We start from the raw sequence: 19,668 nt of genomic DNA on the forward strand, positions 1-19,668 counted from the left end.
TTGGGGCACTGGTTTCACCTGGGAACTTGTCAGAAATGCAAATTCTCAGGCCCAGACCTCCTCAGTCAGATGCTCTGGAGGCAGGGAATAACTAGCGATCTGTGCTTTAACAAGCTCTCTGATGCATGCTCAAGTTGGAAAACCCTGTCTCCAGAGCAGGGGTCAGCAAACTTACTTTAGAAAGGGCCAGATAGTAAATACTTTAGGCTTTGCAGGCCATATAGTCTCTGCTACAATCACTCAGCTTTGCCTTTGTAGCATGAAAGCAGCAACAGTCAATATGGAACAAGTGAGAGCATGTCTGAGTTCCAACACCAGTTTCTGCATAGAGCAAGCAGTGGGCCACATTTGCCTCATGGGCTGTAGTATGCTGATTCATGGGCTAGCACATCCGTGTGCACACTCAATCCTGTCTTTGAACAGGACATGTATGTGGCAGAAACACATTTGTGGCAGAAAACAAAGTGTTTACAAACCATATAAAGATCTGTTATCAAATTAGGCTCTTGAGCCTCAAAGTCATAGAAATGAACAATGCACCTAGCAGTAAGGCAAGCTATACTTTATTGAAAGACAAGACAGACTTGCACATAAGGGAGGTAGCAATAGGGAAGCTAGCTCCCTCAGGGGAGCTGTTCAGGATCCTTTATAGGGCAAGGGGGCGAGGGGGCAGGAAGTGCAGGCCAGTAGCATCATTCTGCCCTCTGGAGGTGGTCCATTCTGCTCTTCCTAGCTGTGTCATGGATGCATGCTCAGTTAAGGCTTTGCTCCTTGCGCCTGCTCAGTAGGTCCAAGATTTTGGTGTTGCTCATTGTCATCACCCCAGGAGGGCCATTGTAGCAGTCACCTTGAAGCTTTGTGCACATGCAGGAGTCAGCTAGCTGCCTAGTAGAAGTTGGGGAAAGGTTTTTTAAAGGCAAGCGGTTCCTCAATTGATGTCAGCATCTTGCTTTGATGATTTCTGGTATTTTTATAGTGGTTGCAAGGGAGGTCAGTTCCGGGAGCATCATGTGTGTAGCTCCTAAATGGGACTTACGGTTAATCTGTAACTTAATTTTTACAATTTTGGGAAAAGAAAGAATGGGTAGATAATGATAAGTTTTAAACAAAGTGAACAGTTGTACTTTAACAAGCCTCGTGGAAGAGGTTTTGGAACTCCGTAAATATGTTTTCTCCTCTTATCTCAGTTTATTTCATCAGAGCAGTTATACCCAATTGGCCTCTTTCGGTCACTTTTATCAGGGCCATGGGATAATCACATGCCCTGGGGTTCTCATGACTGAGGAGTGGGAAAGTAACAAAATGTCCCTGTGGGGAAAACGGAGTTGGATTGGTTCACAGGCCTAGCCCTAGCCTGTCTCATTCCCCCTGAGAGATTCCATCCTCCTTATTCTTAAGGAGAAAAGAGCTGAAGGTCTCTATTCTGAACCTCCTTCCTGCTGGCCATGGGTGTGTCCCTGCCTACCTGCCGGAGGTGTAAAGATCTCTCGCTGACTGATCAAGTGATTTATAGGGACTCAGTTCCTCATGGGAGGAGACAGGTTGGAATCCTCGTGGCACCATCATCTTGATGGGCAGCTGCTGGAGCCTAGAGGATACAAACTTTACCAATAGATTAAAAGACAGTACTAGAATCTAGTAACAGATGCACTATAGTTTTCTTTTGAAATGTAACTGTCTTCTCTGCAAGTTGCCTGTTTTTACCAAAGATATTTATGAGAAGACTAGGATATTTGCAAAATAAGTTTAGTTTCTGGCCAGATTATTTACATAAAGTTCAGCAAGAATAATGATTTATCATATACACTCTCTTCGAGTTGGCATTGCTGGGACTTTTATAAGGAATCTCAGCTTAGCCCTACAAAATTCTCTTGGGACTTAGGAAGCCAAGCCAAGAATTTGACTCACTCTCTGATTACCCATACAAGTCGAATTAATTCCTCTCTTCTGGAGGTCTCCAAAATATCAAGGTTCGTGCCTGTCAGGAAGTTATATTCTGTACCTACCTCAAGGCCAGGAACCTTGCAATCACGTAGACAAGTTATCAGGCCAGTTTTTCCAAGGAGCTTTTTATTGGCTCTGTAAAAATGTCAGCCTCAAATTCTTAAAGCAGGAGTCTGGTCATATACGACATTCCAGTTAAAGCTTTGGTAAAATAACCAGTGTCTCCAATTGTGTCCTGTTACAAGAAGAACAGATTCTTATTGAACTTACGTAAATAACAATATTGCCATATAATAAGAATACTGACGAATAGTTTCAAAATCCTGGAAGGATCAAGTAGAGAGAAAAGTAAATACTTCAATTTTTGCTCATAAACACATACATTATCAAGTAGCTACAGATTAAAAGTTTTTCTTAAACATGAAAACAAAACATTAGCTACTCAACATAACCCTAACAAGGTAGGTCCTGGTAGCATCCCCCTGTCACAGATGAGATCACTGAGCTCCAGAGAGTAGGAGGTGGAACTGACCCCCGAGGCCAGGCTCTCTGGCTCCAGCATCAAGCACTTGACCCCCCACTAACCCAGCCCTAGCTCTGGACCCTGAAGACACCCTCTCTCTCCCCAGTCTGGCTTTGTCACCTCCGGGAGGGAATGGTTTGGGACCTATTCCTTGCATCCTTGCCTGGTCAGGACATACCATCTGTCAGCCAACCCTTGGGCCTGGCACATGGGACAGGACTGGCCAACCAGAGCCCCGAGAAGAGTGGAAGACACAGGCTGAGGAGGAAGGTGCACGGGCAACCCAGAGAAGCTCCTAAGGACCAGGGCAGCTGGCTTCAAAGCCCGGGCCCAGGGGCCGTGTCCTCGTCCTCTCCTCTGCACAGCTGCCATTTCCAAGCCATCCAACTGCCTGAGGGGCCTGCCCAGCCAGCCCAGGTGTGGCTGCCAGCTCCCAGCTGACAAGAGGGTGACAGGATGGAGGTAAGTCCCGGGCCTCGCTGCCTACCCCACCAGTCCGTCCTCACCCGTCCCCAGAGCAAACGTGTCCTGAGGGAAACCCCGTGCCTTGTTCTTAGGAAAGAGCAGCTGCCACCACTCGTACCCACATCCAAATCTGTCTCTAGGAAGAAAGCAATCCAGCCATCTAGGGGGAAAGCACCTCAGTGAAATGTTCCAGAAAAAGAAACTAATCCACGGTGGTTTTACACCCGTCCCTGTCCGTGTCTCCACCGGAGGCCTGGCCTAACCCTCCGAGGTCCCTGGTGGAGCCACAGGAGCTCACAGCAGCCACCCACTTTGTGAACGTGACTGTGGGGGCTGACTCGCCGACGTAGCGAATCGCTGAGAAGCGAGGCTTCCTTTGGACGCGCCTGGTGCCCCTTCTGGACTCACCCTTAACTACTGTGGGGAAATTATCCCTGCAGGACTGAGCAGCCACGGACAGTGGCTGACAAGACTCAATGAGCACCCGAGAAGGGGGTTTCAGGGTTCACAGTCCACGACCCACCCCCACGACTGCAACTGACATGGATGTCCCAGGCATTCATTTAACCTTCACACCAACCCCACAGGTGGGTGCAGCACTATCGTCCCCATCGACAGGTGAGAAACTGAGGCCCAGGGAAGGGAGGTAGTGGACTCAGACTCGCACAGTTAGCTGAGATGGGAGCAGAGCCCAGGCAGCCTGGATCCAGAGCCCTCGCTCCTCAGCCCCATGACTCCAGGCTCCCAAATGACAACCGCCGGTGGCACTGACTTCATGCCCAGCAGTGTTTGAAATACTTTTCATCCGTTATCCCATCCAATCCCCACAGGGAGGATATTGTTATCTTCATTTTGCAGATCGTGGAGAAAACCTAGTCGAGGTTACTCTCTGTGTCCACAGCACACACCAGTGAGTGACGGTCTGAGATGTGGACTCTAACTGATCCCGAAGCCCACGTGTGATGGTTAATTTTAGGTGTCAACTTCATTCGATGGAGGAATACACAGAAACCTGGCAAAGCAATCTTTGTGGGTGTCTGTGAGGGTGTCTCCAGGAGAGATTAGTACATGGGCCTGAGTGGACCAGGTGGGAAGGACCTGCCCTCTCTATGGGCGGGCACCATCCAATCCACGAGTGGCCCCGAGAGAACAAGAACGGAGGGAAAGGCGAGCATCTCTCACCATCCACTGCAGCTCGGACACAGTCTTCCCACCTGTCCGTGGGCATCTGAACTCAAGACTCTTGAGCCTTGGGATTCCAGGACTTACACCAGTGGCAACCCCAAATCTCAGGCCTTTGGCTTGGATTGAGAAGCTCACCATCAGCTTCCCTGCTTCTGAGGCTTCTGTTTGCACTGAGCCACATACCACCTTCCAGTTTGCAGGCAACCTCAGCCTTCATAATAACATGAGCCAATTCCTGACAAGCATCTGGTTGTCATAATCCAGTGCACACCATCCCTGCCAATTGGTCTGACCTTTACCACCTTGCTTCTCGCTTCTCCTACTTTCAAAATCTGCATTCTCACTGACCCACACAGAAAAGCAGAAGAATAGAGTCGCATCAATAGACAACTATCTTGACAGAAAAGAAATCTGCGAAGATCGAGTCTAGGAGCTCTAATCGGAGCTACAATACTGACCCACAGGATGGAAAGGGAATGTCCACGGCCTGTCCAAGCCCCGGCAGGGCATGCCTGGACTCGGGGGTGAGCCACCATCACATCCAGGATGAGGTGGAGGTGGCTGGACGAAGAGGATGCAGAGAATCCACACTGATCACTCAGGAGCCAAGCTGAGTGGCCCAGTTCCCATGCGACTGAGCACAGCAGTCCCCGACCCTGTAGGCACGGCCCCCAGGGAGCAAGGCTTTAGGAGAAGGGCCTGGGGCTCAGCTTGTAGCACATCTTCCCAGCAGGAGCCCAGACCACCCTGTTAAAGAGCAGACTGGGTGAGATGCACGTGGTTGAAGGAACAGAGCCCCTGAGGGGGCTCTTCCAGACTGACGAGGCCGAACGTACCCATGGTTTGGGGAATGTGGCCTCGGGATCTTGCTTCACATTGAACAAAGCCTTGAGATATCACTGACTTTCAGCACGAGACTGACGTACAACGACTTAACCGTGAGCTTGGGTGTGGGAGTGTCTGCGTGTGTCATCTGACTCTCTTCCTGGAAGGTAACCTCCAGATGTCTGGGACTGTGGCTGGACCTCCCCCTTGTCCCCAGGAGCCCAGAATAAAGCTGGGCGCTGAGCACGAGCTTGGGAGTTACCTGGGGGGTGTCCGATAAGCCAGCGAGCACTTAGGCCTAAAGGGGAACCGCTTCACTCCCACTCACAGCAGGCTTCTCATCCACACCCCGGCCACCCGCAGCCCCTGCCCCTCACCACCTGCCACGAGGCTGGCTGCGCCCGCCCGCCCGCCTACCTGCCGCAGCGCCTCCACCCCCTCGCTGGCCGCCTTCTTCTCACACGTGCTGCTCTTGAGCTTGGACTCGGCCAGCTCCACCTCGGTCTGCAGCTTGTCCAGCTCGGAGATGACCTGGTCGCGCTCGCTCATGATGAGCTTGTACTCGCTGTACACGGCATCGCGCTCTTCTTTGTACTTCTCCGACTCCTTCTCGGTTTTCACCTGCATAGTCCTCAGCTCCGTCAGCTCCGACTGCAGCAGCTCCATCTCCCACTGCAGGTCCTTGTTCTGGGCCGTGGCCTTGTTCAGCTCGTGGTGGATGGCCTCAAACCTGGGGGAGAAAGGCAGCCAGGACGTGGAGGGGTGCAGGGGGCCTGCCCGGTCAGCTGCCGGGCTGCTCAGCCACCTCCCGCCAGCTCCGCAGTGCTGGATGGTCCAGCGTGACAGTTACGGTGAGGTCATTCTCTGCAACACCCTCTCCCCAGCGAGAGAGGAAAGGCACAGAGCACCAGTGCCCCTGGACCTGGAATCTTTCTCAGCCTTTGACAAAGGCAGAGGATGAAGTGAGGACTTCATGCCCTCTGCTCTACTAGAAATGACAGCACGTTTCTTCCACAGCCAAGCTACATTATTTTTCAGAACTCATGAAAACAAAACAATGCCAGATCACAGCATGTGGGAGATCCACGTGGCCTTGATGATCATTTAGTCTGACCACTTCATTTCACAGATACAGACAGTGTGGAGTGGTCCCATGGCTGACCCCACCAGTCATTCCACCCAAGGGACTGGTCCGAGCCCATCTCAGACATTCTAGGTCCCTTACCAGGGATCAGGTTAGGCTGGCCCATCTCAAACCTGGAGGACTGTTAAGTCACAGATGCCTGACCCCACCCTTAGAGTTCCTAATGCAGCAGACGTAAGGAGAAGCTCAAGACCCTGCATTTCTAACAGGTGCCCAAGGGGTCCAGGGACCACGCTTTCTGAGCCACTAGTTTGGGCACAGACAAAAGACCCAATCGTGGTTGATAAGAGGTGACCATGCTGGGGGACTCTGGATAAGGTTCTCGTGTTCCTAAGGAGACACCAGAGCAGCCAGCCCTCTTCTTCTGCCACTAGCCACAGGTGACTGCAGAGCACGTGGGATGAGCTTAATGTGACTGAGAAACTGGAAGTTTACATTCCACTTCATTTGGATCCATATACAGGTAAATAGCCTCCTGTGGCCAGAGACTCCCATTTTGGACAGTGCAGCCCTGAACACTGTCAGGTTTGGATGTGATGGCTGGAACTGCTGCCACAGACCCTCTTCCAGGAGGCTGAGGGGGAAGGCACCCCACAGAGGAGGGCAGTGCCCAGCTTGACCTCTGCACTGCTCAGATGTGAGGGCATACATTTCCTGATGGGTTAAGGCAGTGTGAGTAGGTCTTCTCTGTTGCTTGCACTCAAAGGACAACGTCCCCCACAAGCAGAAGAGCGAGAGAAGCTAAACTCGGTTCCCATGAACTCGGTTGACCGAAGGGATTCAACCAGTTCTTCCAGCACTGAGGAGCTGGGCACAACCAGTGAAGGCTCGACCTGCCGCAGGAAGCACATTCCAGCCTGGCTCTCTGCCTGTCTGTGAATCCCGAGAAGTATCTGGGAACAGGGCTGACCCTCTGTTGCACACTCTTTCCCTCATTTCCCAGGACCCTTGAAGAACACTAGGTGTCCCTTCCTCCCAGCTTCTCCCTCCCTGTCTCAAGGTCTCACCCGACACATCAGGCTCAGAACATTATGTAAGCATCGAGGGGGTGAGGCCAGATGGGCACTCTCCCTTGTCCAATTCCAGCCCAAACTCTCCACCTGCTGAAACCCCAGGATTTATGCTGACTATCTCATGCACAGAAATGACTACGAACAATTCCCAGAGCAGAAGAGGAATCTTTTCTTATCCCCAACCCCACAGGGTGGGCGCAAAGCAGCGCTTCGAGTCTGGTTCTACGTTAAAACAGCTTTAAAAATATATATTTTTAAATCACATTCCCTGTTTTCAACTGCCTAAAATAAAACAAGAAATGCTAGTACCTCACACATCCCCAGGGATACCCAGCTCCCACCCATACACATGCAAGTCTTCTCTGGCCTTCTCTGAGGGGCTATTTAGCATTTCAGTAGCACCTCCTCTGCCAGGGAAACAAGCTCCTTGTGACAGGCTCTGAATCCCTGTGCCACTTTGCCTGGTTGCTCTCTACACTTTGTCTCAATTCTAACAGCTCCATCTGCCACCACAGTAGTGACTGCAATACAGAGTCACTCCACCTGTAGTTTCTATTATATGAAAAATGAAATTAAGACACAGAATACTGTGTATGCTACCTTTTGGGTGAGAAAGGGGATAGGAATTCATACATGATTTAGCTGGTATCTACAGAAAGAAGCAGTAGGAATAAAGAAATCAATAAAAATGTGTTCTCTTTTGGGGATGTGGGGTGGGACAAGACCAAGATGTCCCAGTTTATACATTTTTATATCTTTTCTACTTTTGAAGAAAAAAAAAAAGCTCCAGGAAGATCTGGTCACCAAATCCTTCTAGAGAGGTCTCCTAAGCCAAGCAGGCACTGTCAGTTCTGTCCACAGAAATCCTGAAATCTTTTATCACCCTACCCCCACCCATCACTGACGTGTGACCTGCGATGTCCTTTCCTGCAATAGGAAAGTCAGGCCTCCACCCAGTCCTGGGGGGTCATCCTTTTTCTGCCAGCCCTTCCCACAGACGGGTGCACTCACCCACACGGAGACGCCTATCCCCACTGTGGGCTCCTGGCTTTTTTTCATCCCTGCATTTTCCTGTCCCGCAGACTGGGTCATTGTCATATCTGACTATCTCAACAAGCTTAAGGGCATGAAGTATATCCCGGGAGAAGTCTCCATGTCAGAGCCCACATACCTGATGCTGTGAGCTGATGCAGAGACAGGCATGGTGTCATGGCTGCTGCTCCTAGTGTCCTTTCTGGGGCTTTGAGCCCAGCATATGGTGATGGCTGTGTCTCGTTCCACCAATTGTCTGCTGTGGAATGACTGGGGAACCTTGTGGGTGAGAGTTTCATACCTTACTGTTGGGTGCCTGATGACAACTGGGTACAAGTCAAGGCTTCTGGGAGCCTTCTTAACCTGTTCTGCTGCAGCCAGGAATGGCTGAATCTCCATGGCCACTGCAGGGATAGCGATTGTCTCATCCAGACATTGGTCTGGGCACCCCCCGCTGTGCTAGCTGTGGTCATCTGGGATGTGTGGCGGCTATCTCTATCTGCTCAGCTAGTTCCTTCTCTGAGAACTAGAATGACATAATGATGCCCAACATGACAGATCCCACCGAAGGCTGCACAATGACCCTATCAAGAGTTGGGACAGAGTTGGGAGTGATCAAGAGAGTGAGTCTGTCAGTTCCTGCTTGTGGATAGTTCCAGCATAGAGGCTTTAAACCTCTTGGTACCTGATCAGCATTGGCCATTGTAGATCCAGCAGGGCTGCCGAAGAGCGTCTCAGGAACACAGGTGCACACTGACACATCCCTCGCAGTCAGCTCCCCCTGAGCTCCCTTCCTGTGCACAGTGGAGAATGAACCAATGTTTGCTGACCCGGTAGGTGGGCTGTAAGTGGTAACTCTTGACCTCCTGTTCATACCAGCAATATCGAGAGCATGACAGAATCCATCTATTATGCCAAATAAGAAGCTGCACCTGTGGACAGCAGTATCAGCCGTGACCGTGGGGTTCCATTCTGCTCGAGCTCTTCCCTCCCCGACCTGTGGACAGCAGTGTCGGCCAGTGCCTGTGGTCTTCCTGTCTTCACTACCAGCCCTGTGGACTTTGGACTTGCTTAGCCAGAACCCACCATCACAGAAGCCAATTCCTTGTAGCTTATATATACATTTATGTATATATTATGTATATACATTTATGGGTATGTATTATGTATATACATTGTGTGTGTGTGTGTGTGTGTGATCCTGATTTCTACAGGTTCTGCTTCTCTATCGAAAGCCTGGCTGACACATCCACAGACTGGAAGGGGATGCTGCTGTTGAAAGGAACAAGGCATGTATTTTAGTCCCTCCAAGATCCCCAAAATGATAGTAACATAATATACAGTAAAGAAATACAAAAAGGTATCAACCTTCCTTCTGGGTTAAGAAAGCAGATGGATACATAAGCTTATTTTCTCCTCTCTTAAAACACCATTAAAAACAGAGACAGTGGGAAAGGATTTCTTTGAAAAAGACATAACTGTAGAAATACAGGGAGAGCAGAAAGGTAACCACCACAAAATCATTTTAGAAGCTGAAAAGCAGAGAGAGCAGTGGCAAATAACTTAGCAGACCTGAGAATACCACATCCAAAACCAGCAGAGGAAAATGCTACTAATCTTTAAATACGAGGAGCTGTGGCTTTGTTGCTTCTAGAACCTGTGGATAAGGGGTAGCTTAAATGAGGAATGGGTGAGAAACAGATTTCTAGATTCCAAGCTACCAGGCTATGGCCTCTCCCTCAACCCGGCAGAAGCCAGAAGGCTTATTCCCTAGAGAGTGTAGGAAGATTTCTAGACTGGGGGATCCAGCACAGATCAGATAAGTGGTGCCATGCTGAAAACAGGAGGAGGATATGACTGCACGTTGCCACGTGGAGTGCTGAACCAAGGAACCCGAGCCTTCCTCCCCACCTGGAGCGTGGATGCTGACAGGTTGACTCCTCCAGTCAGAAGAGGAAGTATTCCTTTGGGGAATCTGACAAACCCCCGAAGAAAGCCTAAAGAGAGTCCCCAACGAACAGCCCAACCCAGCCATCCTCCAGCGAAACTCAAAGACTACACTCCTACCATTTGGTTTGGACTTTTAAATCTCCCATGCTTAATCCTTAATAGACGCCCAAGGATTGCCAGACTTCTGAGGTTAGAGCCTCTAACATGCAAGATCAAGATCTAGGGAGGACTTTTAAATCTCCCATGCTTAATCCTTAATAGATGCCCAAGGATTGCCAGACTTCTGAGGTTAGAGCCTCTAACATGCAAGATCAAGATCTAGGGATTGGAAGATAAAAGTTGAGTGAACTGGGCTGGCTGGTTAGCTCAGTTGGTTAGAGCATGGTGCTGGTAACACCAAGGTCCTGGGTTTGATCCCTGTACTGGACAACCATCAAAAAGTAAAGATTGAACACAGGAGTAACTGCGGCTCCAGAGAGGAGGGGAGATGCCCCACGGGGGCTGGCACAGTCCTGGCTGTTTGGCTCTCAGGGTCTGTGTGTCCACTCCCAGGCCTCCTGACCCAGACCTTCCCGTCCACACACAAGGATGGACACAGCCTTTGCTAATTTTTTCTCAATCCAGACATTTTCCAGAAAGCAATGCTAGGAGAAGGAAAACCAGTCACCCTCCTGTGGGGAAATCATTCATATCTGGGGTTAACCTTTTCTCCTCTCTGTTTCTTCACAGAAAAGAGGAGATCTGTCAAAGTAGAGAAGAAAAGGAAAATCAAAGGAAGAAATCAAGACCATTCCAGGGACATTCTCAGGAAAATGGAGGAGAGGTGCCAAGGTGAGAACTGGCACCAGATTGAGAGGGCAATGGGTCTGCTTTGGAGACTCAAGACAGGAATGCTGGGAGTTACTGGCGCCAAGATCCCTGTGGCTTCCAAGTGGCTCAGCTGAGGACAGGATGTCAAGGTGATCCTGCCCACACGCTTACTTCTGCTAGGCTCATCTTGACGTGAGTGGACGAACCTCCTGCTCTCCTGATCAGCTGGAGGTTCTCACTTCATCCTGCACAAGTGTTCAGCTTTGACTTACCTCTGAAATCCAGAGGTTGGTTCTGGTGAATGTAAAAACAGAAAACACCAGCCCTGCCCTCTGATCATACTTCCGCCAGACATCAGGACCTGGTCTGTGGACAGCACTGCCACGTGCCCTGACTGTGGCGGCCCCTTGTTCAGTGACGTCCCCAGAAGGGGCTCCTGGAAGTTCCTGGGGAAGCTGAGGTCCACTCTGACCTGGAGATCACATTACCTTCTCTGGCGGACTTCATCCAGTAGCACCAATGTTGTGTTTTCCCTGCACAGCTGTGTTTGTCCCTGATGCCCACTGTTTTCAAAGTGAACAATGTACTGTTTGAAGAGAGCTCCATTGGGGGTAAAATTATACAGAAAAACAAGGAAATTATTATACTATAAGTCAGGCCAGTCAGTGCTCACTGGGGTGGAGAAGGTGGGGAATTCAACTGGGTAGGGACATGCAAGGGCTTCTAAGGCAGACACCCACTTGGCTGCGCCTCACCCACAGCCCCTGCTCCCAGCATGGTCCAGCGGTGGTTTGCAGACGAGGCTCATAAGGGCAGGGACCCCTCAGTGCTATGCAGTGGTGTATCCAGGGCTGCCCTCCAAGGCCTCTCACGGTGTCCAGGAGCAGATGGTCTGGATCTCAGTGACTTCACTGGCTTCTATTTTAAACAAGCTAAGTGTTTTTCCACATGTAATTATAGAAGAAAACCATGTTGACTGTAGAAAACTTGTAAAATACAGAAAAGTCTAAAGAAAACAATAAAATCAGAGGTGCAAACTATTAAGGTTTTGGCATCATAATTGAGCTCTTTAAAAGAAAGAGTTCCTGAAATAAGCAGCCACCCCTCCTCCCATGTGCCTGCTGCCCCTATATGCCAGGTGGTGACTTAAAAGTCCACGGAGCAGCTGCCCCTCTGAAGATGGCTCTGGGCTGGGCTGTCAAGGAGGTGCAAGCAGGCCCTGGGGCTGTGAGCATGTGGCCAAGTGAAGACCGGGCCCTGGGTCCTACTCCTCAACTGCCAGAGCTCTGTGATCCCTGTGTGCACAAGGGAGGTGAAGACTGCAGGGCCATGGAGGAACTTTCTCCAGCAGGAAAGGACCAGGGAAGCACACACATCGAGGCTTCCCCCTCTGGCCCGGCCACAACCCCAGCATGCAGCTTTTGCAGAACACTCTGCCCTCAAGCCCATCCAAGCAGAAGGGGCAGAGGACGGCTCTGCTCTGCCCAGGCCTCAGACCTGGCTTCCTGCTGCCACATGACAGCCCCCCAACCGTGCCCAGCTTTCTTTCCTCCCACCCTGGAACGCAGACTTCAGGCCCCAGCAAGCTGCTCCAGGAGGCCTGCAATGCAGGGTGACTGCACAGTGTGATGCTGGGAGGTCCCACAACACAGTCCCCTCCAGGCGGCACCCTCCCCAACTGGGGCCTCAGAGAGGGAACTGACACAGAATTTAGGAGACCCACAGAGCACTTGGATCAATCCCCTTTGCTTGTCACGGCCCAGCCCAACCTTGCAGACCTGACTGGGAGGGTGAGGACCTGAGCGCAAGCCCCAAGTCAACCACAGGTCAGCCGCCTGGCTGCAACCACCACCCCACACACCTCTGGATGGACAGACAGACAGGAGGGCAGGAAAGGAGGAATCGGAGAGAGGCCAAGGCAGCAGGAAACAGGGACTCGTTATCACAAGAGCTGGAAAGAACCCCATGCATCAGCCAATCCCAGCTACATGCTGCCGAGAAGAGCTGTCTCAAATGTAGAAATGAAGGGAAGCTGAGGGAGCAGGAAGATGTGGAAAACGACTGAAATTCACGTATCTTCATACACACCAGCTTACTGAAATTGACCTTTATTCATTGTACTAAAGTCTGTTTAACTTTGGGTACAAAGTAACATTTTAGTACAGAAAGTCCCCGTCTATGGGGTCAGTACCTGCCTGTGCCCACCGTACCACCACAGTCCAACAGTCTGTGACTTAGAAAAGCAGCCCCGCACCCAGATGGTGTGTAATACCTCCAGAAGAGCCTACGGTGTTTCTCAGTTGTCCCAGCTAGAAAACTTGTACCTGTAGAACAAAGGACAGCACTGAGGACTGAAACTTGCCTCTTTTTTGAACAACTGTGCAAGAAAATAGATCCCTTTTTAAAAAATGTCAGTAATGGCTAAACTACAAACTAGTGTCTAGAATTACAAAGAATAAAATGAAATCAAAGATTTCTTGCTAATAAAATGAAATGTTAGGAACAGTATTAAAATATAGGTCCTACCCTGATGACACTTACACAGAGCCTGGTACAGTACCTATTGTGAACAGGACGCACAGTTTAGGAGGAACCACATCAAATCCTCAGCCAGACATATCCAGCATCAGAAGTGCAAAAGGAAAAAAATGAAAAAATAGCCCCAGAACGATGACATCCTCATGGAGTAAGTAAGGTTCATGCCGTGAATGCTGTAACCAGGATTAAAAAGATCTGGTTTTTCTTACTAGATTTTTGTAGTGACAACCTTTACATTCCCCTAAAAGTTCTCGATTCAAAGTCTGAAACTTGAACGTGTACATATCAAAAAGCAGTGATGTGCCTGACACGCTCTATCAAGTTTAAAAATTACCCTGCAACACCGCACTGATAAAGGTTGTCATGACTCACAGAACCTAACACATCTGTTCCACCTGAATACTCTGCCCAGAACCCAACTGTGTCACTGTGCATGCATGGAGCTCTGGCAGAGCAGACATCGTGCTTAAATAATAAACGCAGATGGCGAAGAAACAAGAGGCTGCGGAAGGCAGCAGAGAAAGGCTGAGAGATGAGTTTGTCAGATCACCAGAGCTGCCTTCCCCAGTGCTGGAGGAAAACACTGCAGCTGGCAAGTCGCCCCACGCAGGCACTGGTTCTGCCACCACTGGTGCCTAAGCATCTGCTGTCGCCATGTCCTTCCAGGAGAGGTGCCACCGAGGAGCAGGAAGTGTGTCAAAGCTCTGGTCCCACTGACAAGAACCTACCGAAGCAAAGTAGCCACGATGAGGTTCCAGGGTCATTTTGCTGAAGACAGAAGCAAAATCAACACCATAGCAACAGGGGTGCTGACACAGCGGTTAGGGGCTAAGGCCCCAACCACATGGAGCCGAGCAAGTAAACATAAACCACCAAATACTTAGAAAAGGCTTGTAAACTTGTGATCGGAAAGGTTCTCTTTGCAGCATCTCTGATTGGCTGGCTAAAGAAAGCTGGGTGTTGAACCACTCTAGCCAAAGTCTTTGTGTTTTCTGTATTGTTTTGTCTTAAAGCACACGTGTGAGAGGCCCAGAGTCTGCTGGCTGGGCCTGGATGCTGTGGGCTGTGGTCCTCGGTCTACCAAGGAGGTGCTTCTGAAGTCCTGGCTTTGGATCCTTCCCCTACATGTTGGCCCACAGACAGACCTCTGTTCTAAGCCACCGGGAAAGAGCTGAGCCAGGTGCTCACACTGGCCGGGCAGCTGTAGCCACTGCACAGCACCGCGTCCTCCTAGAGTGGGCAGGCAGGAACCCAAAGGACTTTGTTCTGTTCTTGGTTGACCACTGCCAGGATCTGAGTGCAGATGCTTGACAGGGCTCCTCCTTGGACGACCCCTGCAAAAGAACCCCCAAGAACACATTCATGTCATCCAGCTCTAAGGAAGTCCTCAGGTGTGAGGCAAATACATGCAGCCTGCACATTTCCTACTGTCTGGCTATCTGCCTCCAGCTATTTGGCGCTCCTGCCCTGTCCCCATCCGACTCTCCTTCACCAGCCAGAAAGTGGGGAAGAAAAAGAGAAGGTAGCTGCCCCTGGTGAGTGGACTGCTCACACAGAAACTGCCCACCCCCACCAGGATAACACTGACAGGGAGTGTTTAGAGACTATGACAGAAAAGGGACAGTGGAATTTTATGTCTGTTCAATCTAATAAAAAAACCAGAGGTGCTCTTTTGTAAGTTTTGGAGGTGTGAAATTTCACTTCTCTAGAAATTGTTCATGGGATAACACTGACAGGGAGTGTTTAGAGACTATGACAGAAAAGGGACAGTGGAATTTTATGTCTGTTCAATCTAATAAAAAAAACAGAGGTGCTCTTTTGTAAGTTTTGGAGGTGTGAAATTTCACTTCTCTAGAAATTGTTCATGTATTTGGCTAAAGTATGAGTCTGTGATGAACTGATAATTAAAATACCCACATGCATGCACACACCCATGCATGCACACGTGCAAACATACACACCACACACAGGCATGCACACCCAAATGAGCACATGCATATGAGCACACAGGCTGCAGCTTTTCTTCACCAAATCACCAAAGCAGGCCTATGGTACCCTGGAGGGTGCTGGGGACAGATGGCCACAGTTGCCACTGCTGCCCACACTGCCAGCTTGCCTCTACGGTTCCTGACCCGAACAGGGACACTAAAAATGTAAAATTTGGAGTAGACAAGGCCAGATCATGACCTGAGCCCAAACATAGTGAGCTTACCATTTCCACCTGTAAAAATCCTGACACTGACACTGACCTGGGCCTGCAATCTGAGCATCTCACTTGCGAAGAAAGCGCTTACAACAGCATTCACAGGCATCCAGGAAGCGTGGCTGTTACCAATTCTAAGCAAGCTGGCTTTGGAAAGCCTCTGCTTCCTTCCCTGCTGTCTGCTCCCCTCTCCAGGCCCACACACACCTACCTGTGAAGTACCTGCCGTACTCCTGCTCAATCTTCTGAGCTGTCTCAAACTGCTCTTTGGAATGCCTCTGAGTCACTTTGTCCCTCAGGTAGATGGGGTCTCTCTGCTCCCTGTCAGGACAGCCAGGGAACCAGGTTGAGTCTCGAGCCTCTCCTAGGCCAGGGTAGCAGGGACTTCCTCTAGCCGGGGTGGGCTGTGTTAGGAAGTCCCGTGCACTCCCTCCACTGAGCACAGCAAAAGCCTGCAGGCTGCACGGGAGGCTCTGGGTAGAACGGGTGCACAGAGCAGATGCCTCAGCTGACCCCAAGCACGGGTACAGAAGCTCGGCAGCACAGAAAGGTGAAACGGAGAGGGGCCTAGGCAAGCAGTTAGCCCAGGCAGTGTGGAAGCTCAGTAAAAGTGAAAGCCCATCCCAGCAACAAGCAAGCTCATGGCTGAGTGGGACGTAGGCCAGGTCACCCAGCTCCTCAGCCTTCAGAGCACCTGCCCACAGAGGGCGGGAGGGAGACACACAGGCCAAGATGGCCTTGCTCAAGGAACTGTGGTGGCACCAAACAGGGCAAAAGGGCAGTAGGGACAGAGGGCTGTGTGTGGTTAACCCCACCTCCCTCTGAACATGGGACTGGGTAGGAGGCGAGGGTCGTTTCCTACATGTGCTGTCCACAGAACCATTTCTCATTCCTCCATCCCACCCCAACACCCGCCCCCACTGGAGCCACTGCCCCCTCTCCAGCAAGGCCCCAGGTGACCCAAGGGAGCCAGTGGCCTACTTGACGTGTTTGGCGCTCTTGTAACGGAGGAAGATGACGATGGGGTAGATGTGCACATGGTGCAGCCGCTCGATGGCATGGGGGGCGACGTCCAGGAGACAGTGCCGGTTCTGGGGGCGAGGGGTGCAATGAGCACCCAGGGCAGGACCCTCCCGTCACACAGCCCTGCCCCACTCCACACATCAGGCAGCACCCATGTTTCATGAGGACCCCACACAAGGAACTGAGGGAACCTGACCCAGGAAATCTCCGTACAAGACCTTAGCTGGGATGATGGTTGAGGACAGGGCCAGGGCCGAGTGGAGTCTGGCCGACCCAACTCCATACTTCCTTTCCAGCCTCTGCCCAGATACAGGGACACAGGTAAGGTCCTAACCCAGCCAGTCTCAAAAGCCTTGTTTCTGCGAGACTAAGCAAAGGAAGAGCCGGACTCTCTCAGGGCTGCAGGGAGGGGAATGGAGCGTGTACCTTCCTGGGGCTATTACTGAAATATGCCCCCTGGGTCCCCTGTGCCTCCAGGTGGAGTGTGAGATAAAGAAGGGCCACAGGAGCTCTGCCGGTGGCTCTCCATGGCCACCAAAAGCTCCACGGAAGAGGACTCCCGTGGCCAGAGCTCTTTGGCTTCAGCTGGGTAGCATGTACTCACAGTTGCGAGGTGCCAGTGCCTTCCTCTAACAGAGCAGGGAACCAAAGCCCAGCCAGGCCACCATGCAGCCTGGAGGAATGGTGCCCAAGGGGCCACCGTGTCCTCAGACCCACAAGCAGTCACCTAACCCACATACCCACAGATGCCCCCGTTCATGCTGCCTGGCAAAGGGACGCTGGGACACTGGGACATTCAAAAGCACCCAGAGACACAGCATCACCTCTTAGCCCTTTCAGAGCCAGGGCCCTGTAGGAAGGGGTGCCCCCTGTCCCCAGAGAAAGGCGCACATGACACTGTGCATGCAAGTTTAGCACACACATTCAGGGAACCTGTTCTGGGATGCCCTTTGAACTTGCTCCCGAGTTCAAAGCTCTTGTCAGACTGCCTCAGGAGCAGAGAGGCGGCACATACACAGGGCAACTCCTACACCCGGGCCAAGGGATTGGCTCGCTAGCTACGAGGACAGAAACGCATACAGCAAGAAGGGCAACCCTGCAGCAGGTGGACTCGGACCCCATGTCCCAGGTGAGCTCATGGAAGGTCCGGAAGCCCAGGGCAGAGGACCATGGGAAAAGGGCCCTGACTCATGCTCGGAGGAGTCCAATCCCCAGGCTCCACCAGGTGTCCAACCCACAGGCTAAAGCCACAGGTACCTTTTCTGTGATCTCCTTTATTGATGCCACTGTGGTCACGTCAAAATGGCCACTCCTCCGCTTGTAGTCCACAAACAGGCAATCTTTGACACCGCGCTCAATGGCCTGCTGGGAGGCCTTCATCACTTCTGCAAAGCACAAACACAAGAATCAGGACGCTGTGGCCTGCTGGGCCCTAACAAGCAGGGAAGACGCTGAGTTCAGCTGCCATCAGGAACTCCATCCTAGTGTTCTCTCTTCTGCCGAAAGAACTGAAGGCCACACATGGACCTGACCCAAGTCAGGAGGGCTCTAAACACCATAGGATCCTGCCGACCACACGGCCAGCTGGAGAGGCAGGTGGACAACGACAGAGAGAAAGACACAGCCCAGGAGGCAGAGGGCGGCCCTTACCAAGGGGGCATCTGCAGAACTTGCCAGGTGCCTCATTCACCAGCATCTCCTTCACCACGTCCAGTAAGGGCCCCAGAATCAGGACAGGCCTCAGAGAGGTACAGTCCACCTTCTGGACCCGCTGATAGGCCAGGCTCACCGAGTCTGAGGGAGAGACAGCAACAGTGTCATGGGCCCACCCTGGAGGGGCAGGCAGAAAGAGGCTGGGGCCCTGCCCCTGACCTCACCCGCCCCGGTTTGCCTGTATCTTGCCCAGTGTCAGCACTGAAAGTCCCACATCCCTGGCACAGCGGGGCACAGATAGCACCAAAATGGTGTTTAGTACTGCCACGGCAGCCAGGACTTGAAGAGCCATGACTGCAGAAGGAAGGATGGGGCAAAGAACTAAGTCTGATATCAAAGGTTTCTCCTAAAGCCGGTTGCCAAATTCTTGAGCTGTGAGGAACAAGATAAGTTTCTAAGAAGAAAATTTCATAATGATAACAGGGTCAGTTTACCAGGAAGACAGAATAATTCAAAAGGCATATGCACCTAAGGACAACTTCAAATATACAGTGCAAAAAGACCCCTGAAGAACTGACAGGGAGAATAGAGAAATGGCTATTTTTCAAAGACACAAACACATGCACTGGACCCAAGCCATGCACAGCGAAGACGGCGTCTGTGGCAGAAGGAACCGGGGAAGTTTGAGAGGAGACACCACAAGTGAAGGGAAACAAAAAACAACGTAAGAGAGAAACTTTGCCTTGGTCTACAGGCCAACGACCTTTTCTACAAAGGGCAAGACAGTAAATATTTCAGGCTCTGAAGGCAAAAAGGCAAAACTGTGCGACTGTCACCACAGAAAAGGCTAATGGTCTTTTCACATCTTACGCTGGAAAATGTAAAACCCATGCTTACGGCTGGGCAGCGGTCACATCTGCCCAGGTCTGTGGTTTGCCAACACCTATCCCAAGTGATGGTGACAAAGGGTCATGAACTACAGGGGTTATTCACTCAACTCACTACACCCAAGGTCTTAATTTTACAAGTAAACAGGGACAGAGGGGCGTAAGGGGAGCCAGCTGTCCTGCCTTCTGCTGCTCGCCGGCCCCTCCACTCCCTGCCCGCCTGGTAGAGCACACATCCTAGGACAGTGGACACATGCCAGGGTCCTGCACTGTCCTGCATCACAGGACAGATGCACCCTTTCCGCAAGGGCCATCTCTGCCAGAGTGTCTGACATTCCCTAACACTCAACTCCAGCCCTGGCACAGTGTCCTGCCCTGGGAGGGTCTCATAAAACTCATTAATGAACACAGGAGTGAGTCTGAAAAGGCCAAAGATCTGCAGAGATTGGTGACCCTTGGTAACTATCAGGCAG

At 51.2% G+C, this 19,668-nt stretch overlaps 2 protein-coding genes and 1 long non-coding RNA gene across 3 annotated transcripts in view; all 3 read right to left on the reverse strand.

Moving 5' to 3' along the window:
• Positions 1-546: 546 nt before the first annotated feature.
• Positions 547-1,823, reverse strand: LOC103606117. Its single transcript, XR_551853.1, has 2 exons — positions 1,466-1,823; positions 547-885 (listed from the first exon to the last, which is right to left on the reverse strand). It is a non-coding gene; the product is annotated as an uncharacterized LOC103606117 (long non-coding RNA).
• Positions 1,824-1,951: 128 nt separating this feature from the next.
• LOC103606119 (disks large homolog 5-like) lies at positions 1,952-8,893 on the reverse strand. The gene is made up of 3 exons (XM_008590708.1): positions 8,817-8,893; positions 5,360-5,672; positions 1,952-2,179 (listed from the first exon to the last, which is right to left on the reverse strand). The coding sequence occupies exons 1-3, from the start codon at positions 8,891-8,893 to the stop codon at positions 2,105-2,107; spliced, it is 465 nt and encodes a 154-aa protein (XP_008588930.1). The 3' UTR covers positions 1,952-2,104.
• Positions 8,894-12,983: 4,090 nt separating this feature from the next.
• Positions 12,984-19,668, reverse strand: part of DLG5 (discs, large homolog 5 (Drosophila)) — a 48,998-nt gene continuing 42,313 nt past the window's right edge. The window contains exons 25-29 of the mRNA XM_008590707.1: positions 18,306-18,449; positions 17,913-18,040; positions 16,614-16,723; positions 15,844-15,953; positions 12,984-14,763 (exon numbers count right to left, since the gene is read on the reverse strand). Coding sequence (XP_008588929.1) covers positions 14,660-14,763; positions 15,844-15,953; positions 16,614-16,723; positions 17,913-18,040; positions 18,306-18,449 — 596 coding nt within the window. The 3' untranslated portion in view covers positions 12,984-14,659. The remainder of the gene's footprint in view (positions 14,764-15,843; positions 15,954-16,613; positions 16,724-17,912; positions 18,041-18,305; positions 18,450-19,668) is intronic.

This window comes from Galeopterus variegatus, unplaced genomic scaffold (genome assembly GCF_000696425.1).
Source record: "Galeopterus variegatus unplaced genomic scaffold, G_variegatus-3.0.2 Scaffold6319, whole genome shotgun sequence".
NCBI lineage: Eukaryota > Metazoa > Chordata > Mammalia > Dermoptera > Cynocephalidae > Galeopterus > Galeopterus variegatus.

Excerpts from the sequence above, each read along its gene's own strand:
- LOC103606119 (XM_008590708.1), bottom strand. The coding sequence starts at position 8,893 with ATGTGTCAGTGTGCACCTGTGTTCCTGAGACGCTCTTCGGCAGCCCTG. Across the intron at positions 5,673-8,816 it reads CAATGGCCAATGCTGATCAG|GTTTGAGGCCATCCACCACG; the intron begins GTACCAAGAGGT and ends TTTCTCCCCCAG. Across the intron at positions 2,180-5,359 it reads GGGTGGAGGCGCTGCGGCAG|GACACAATTGGAGACACTGG; the intron begins GTAGGCGGGCGG and ends TTCTTGTAACAG.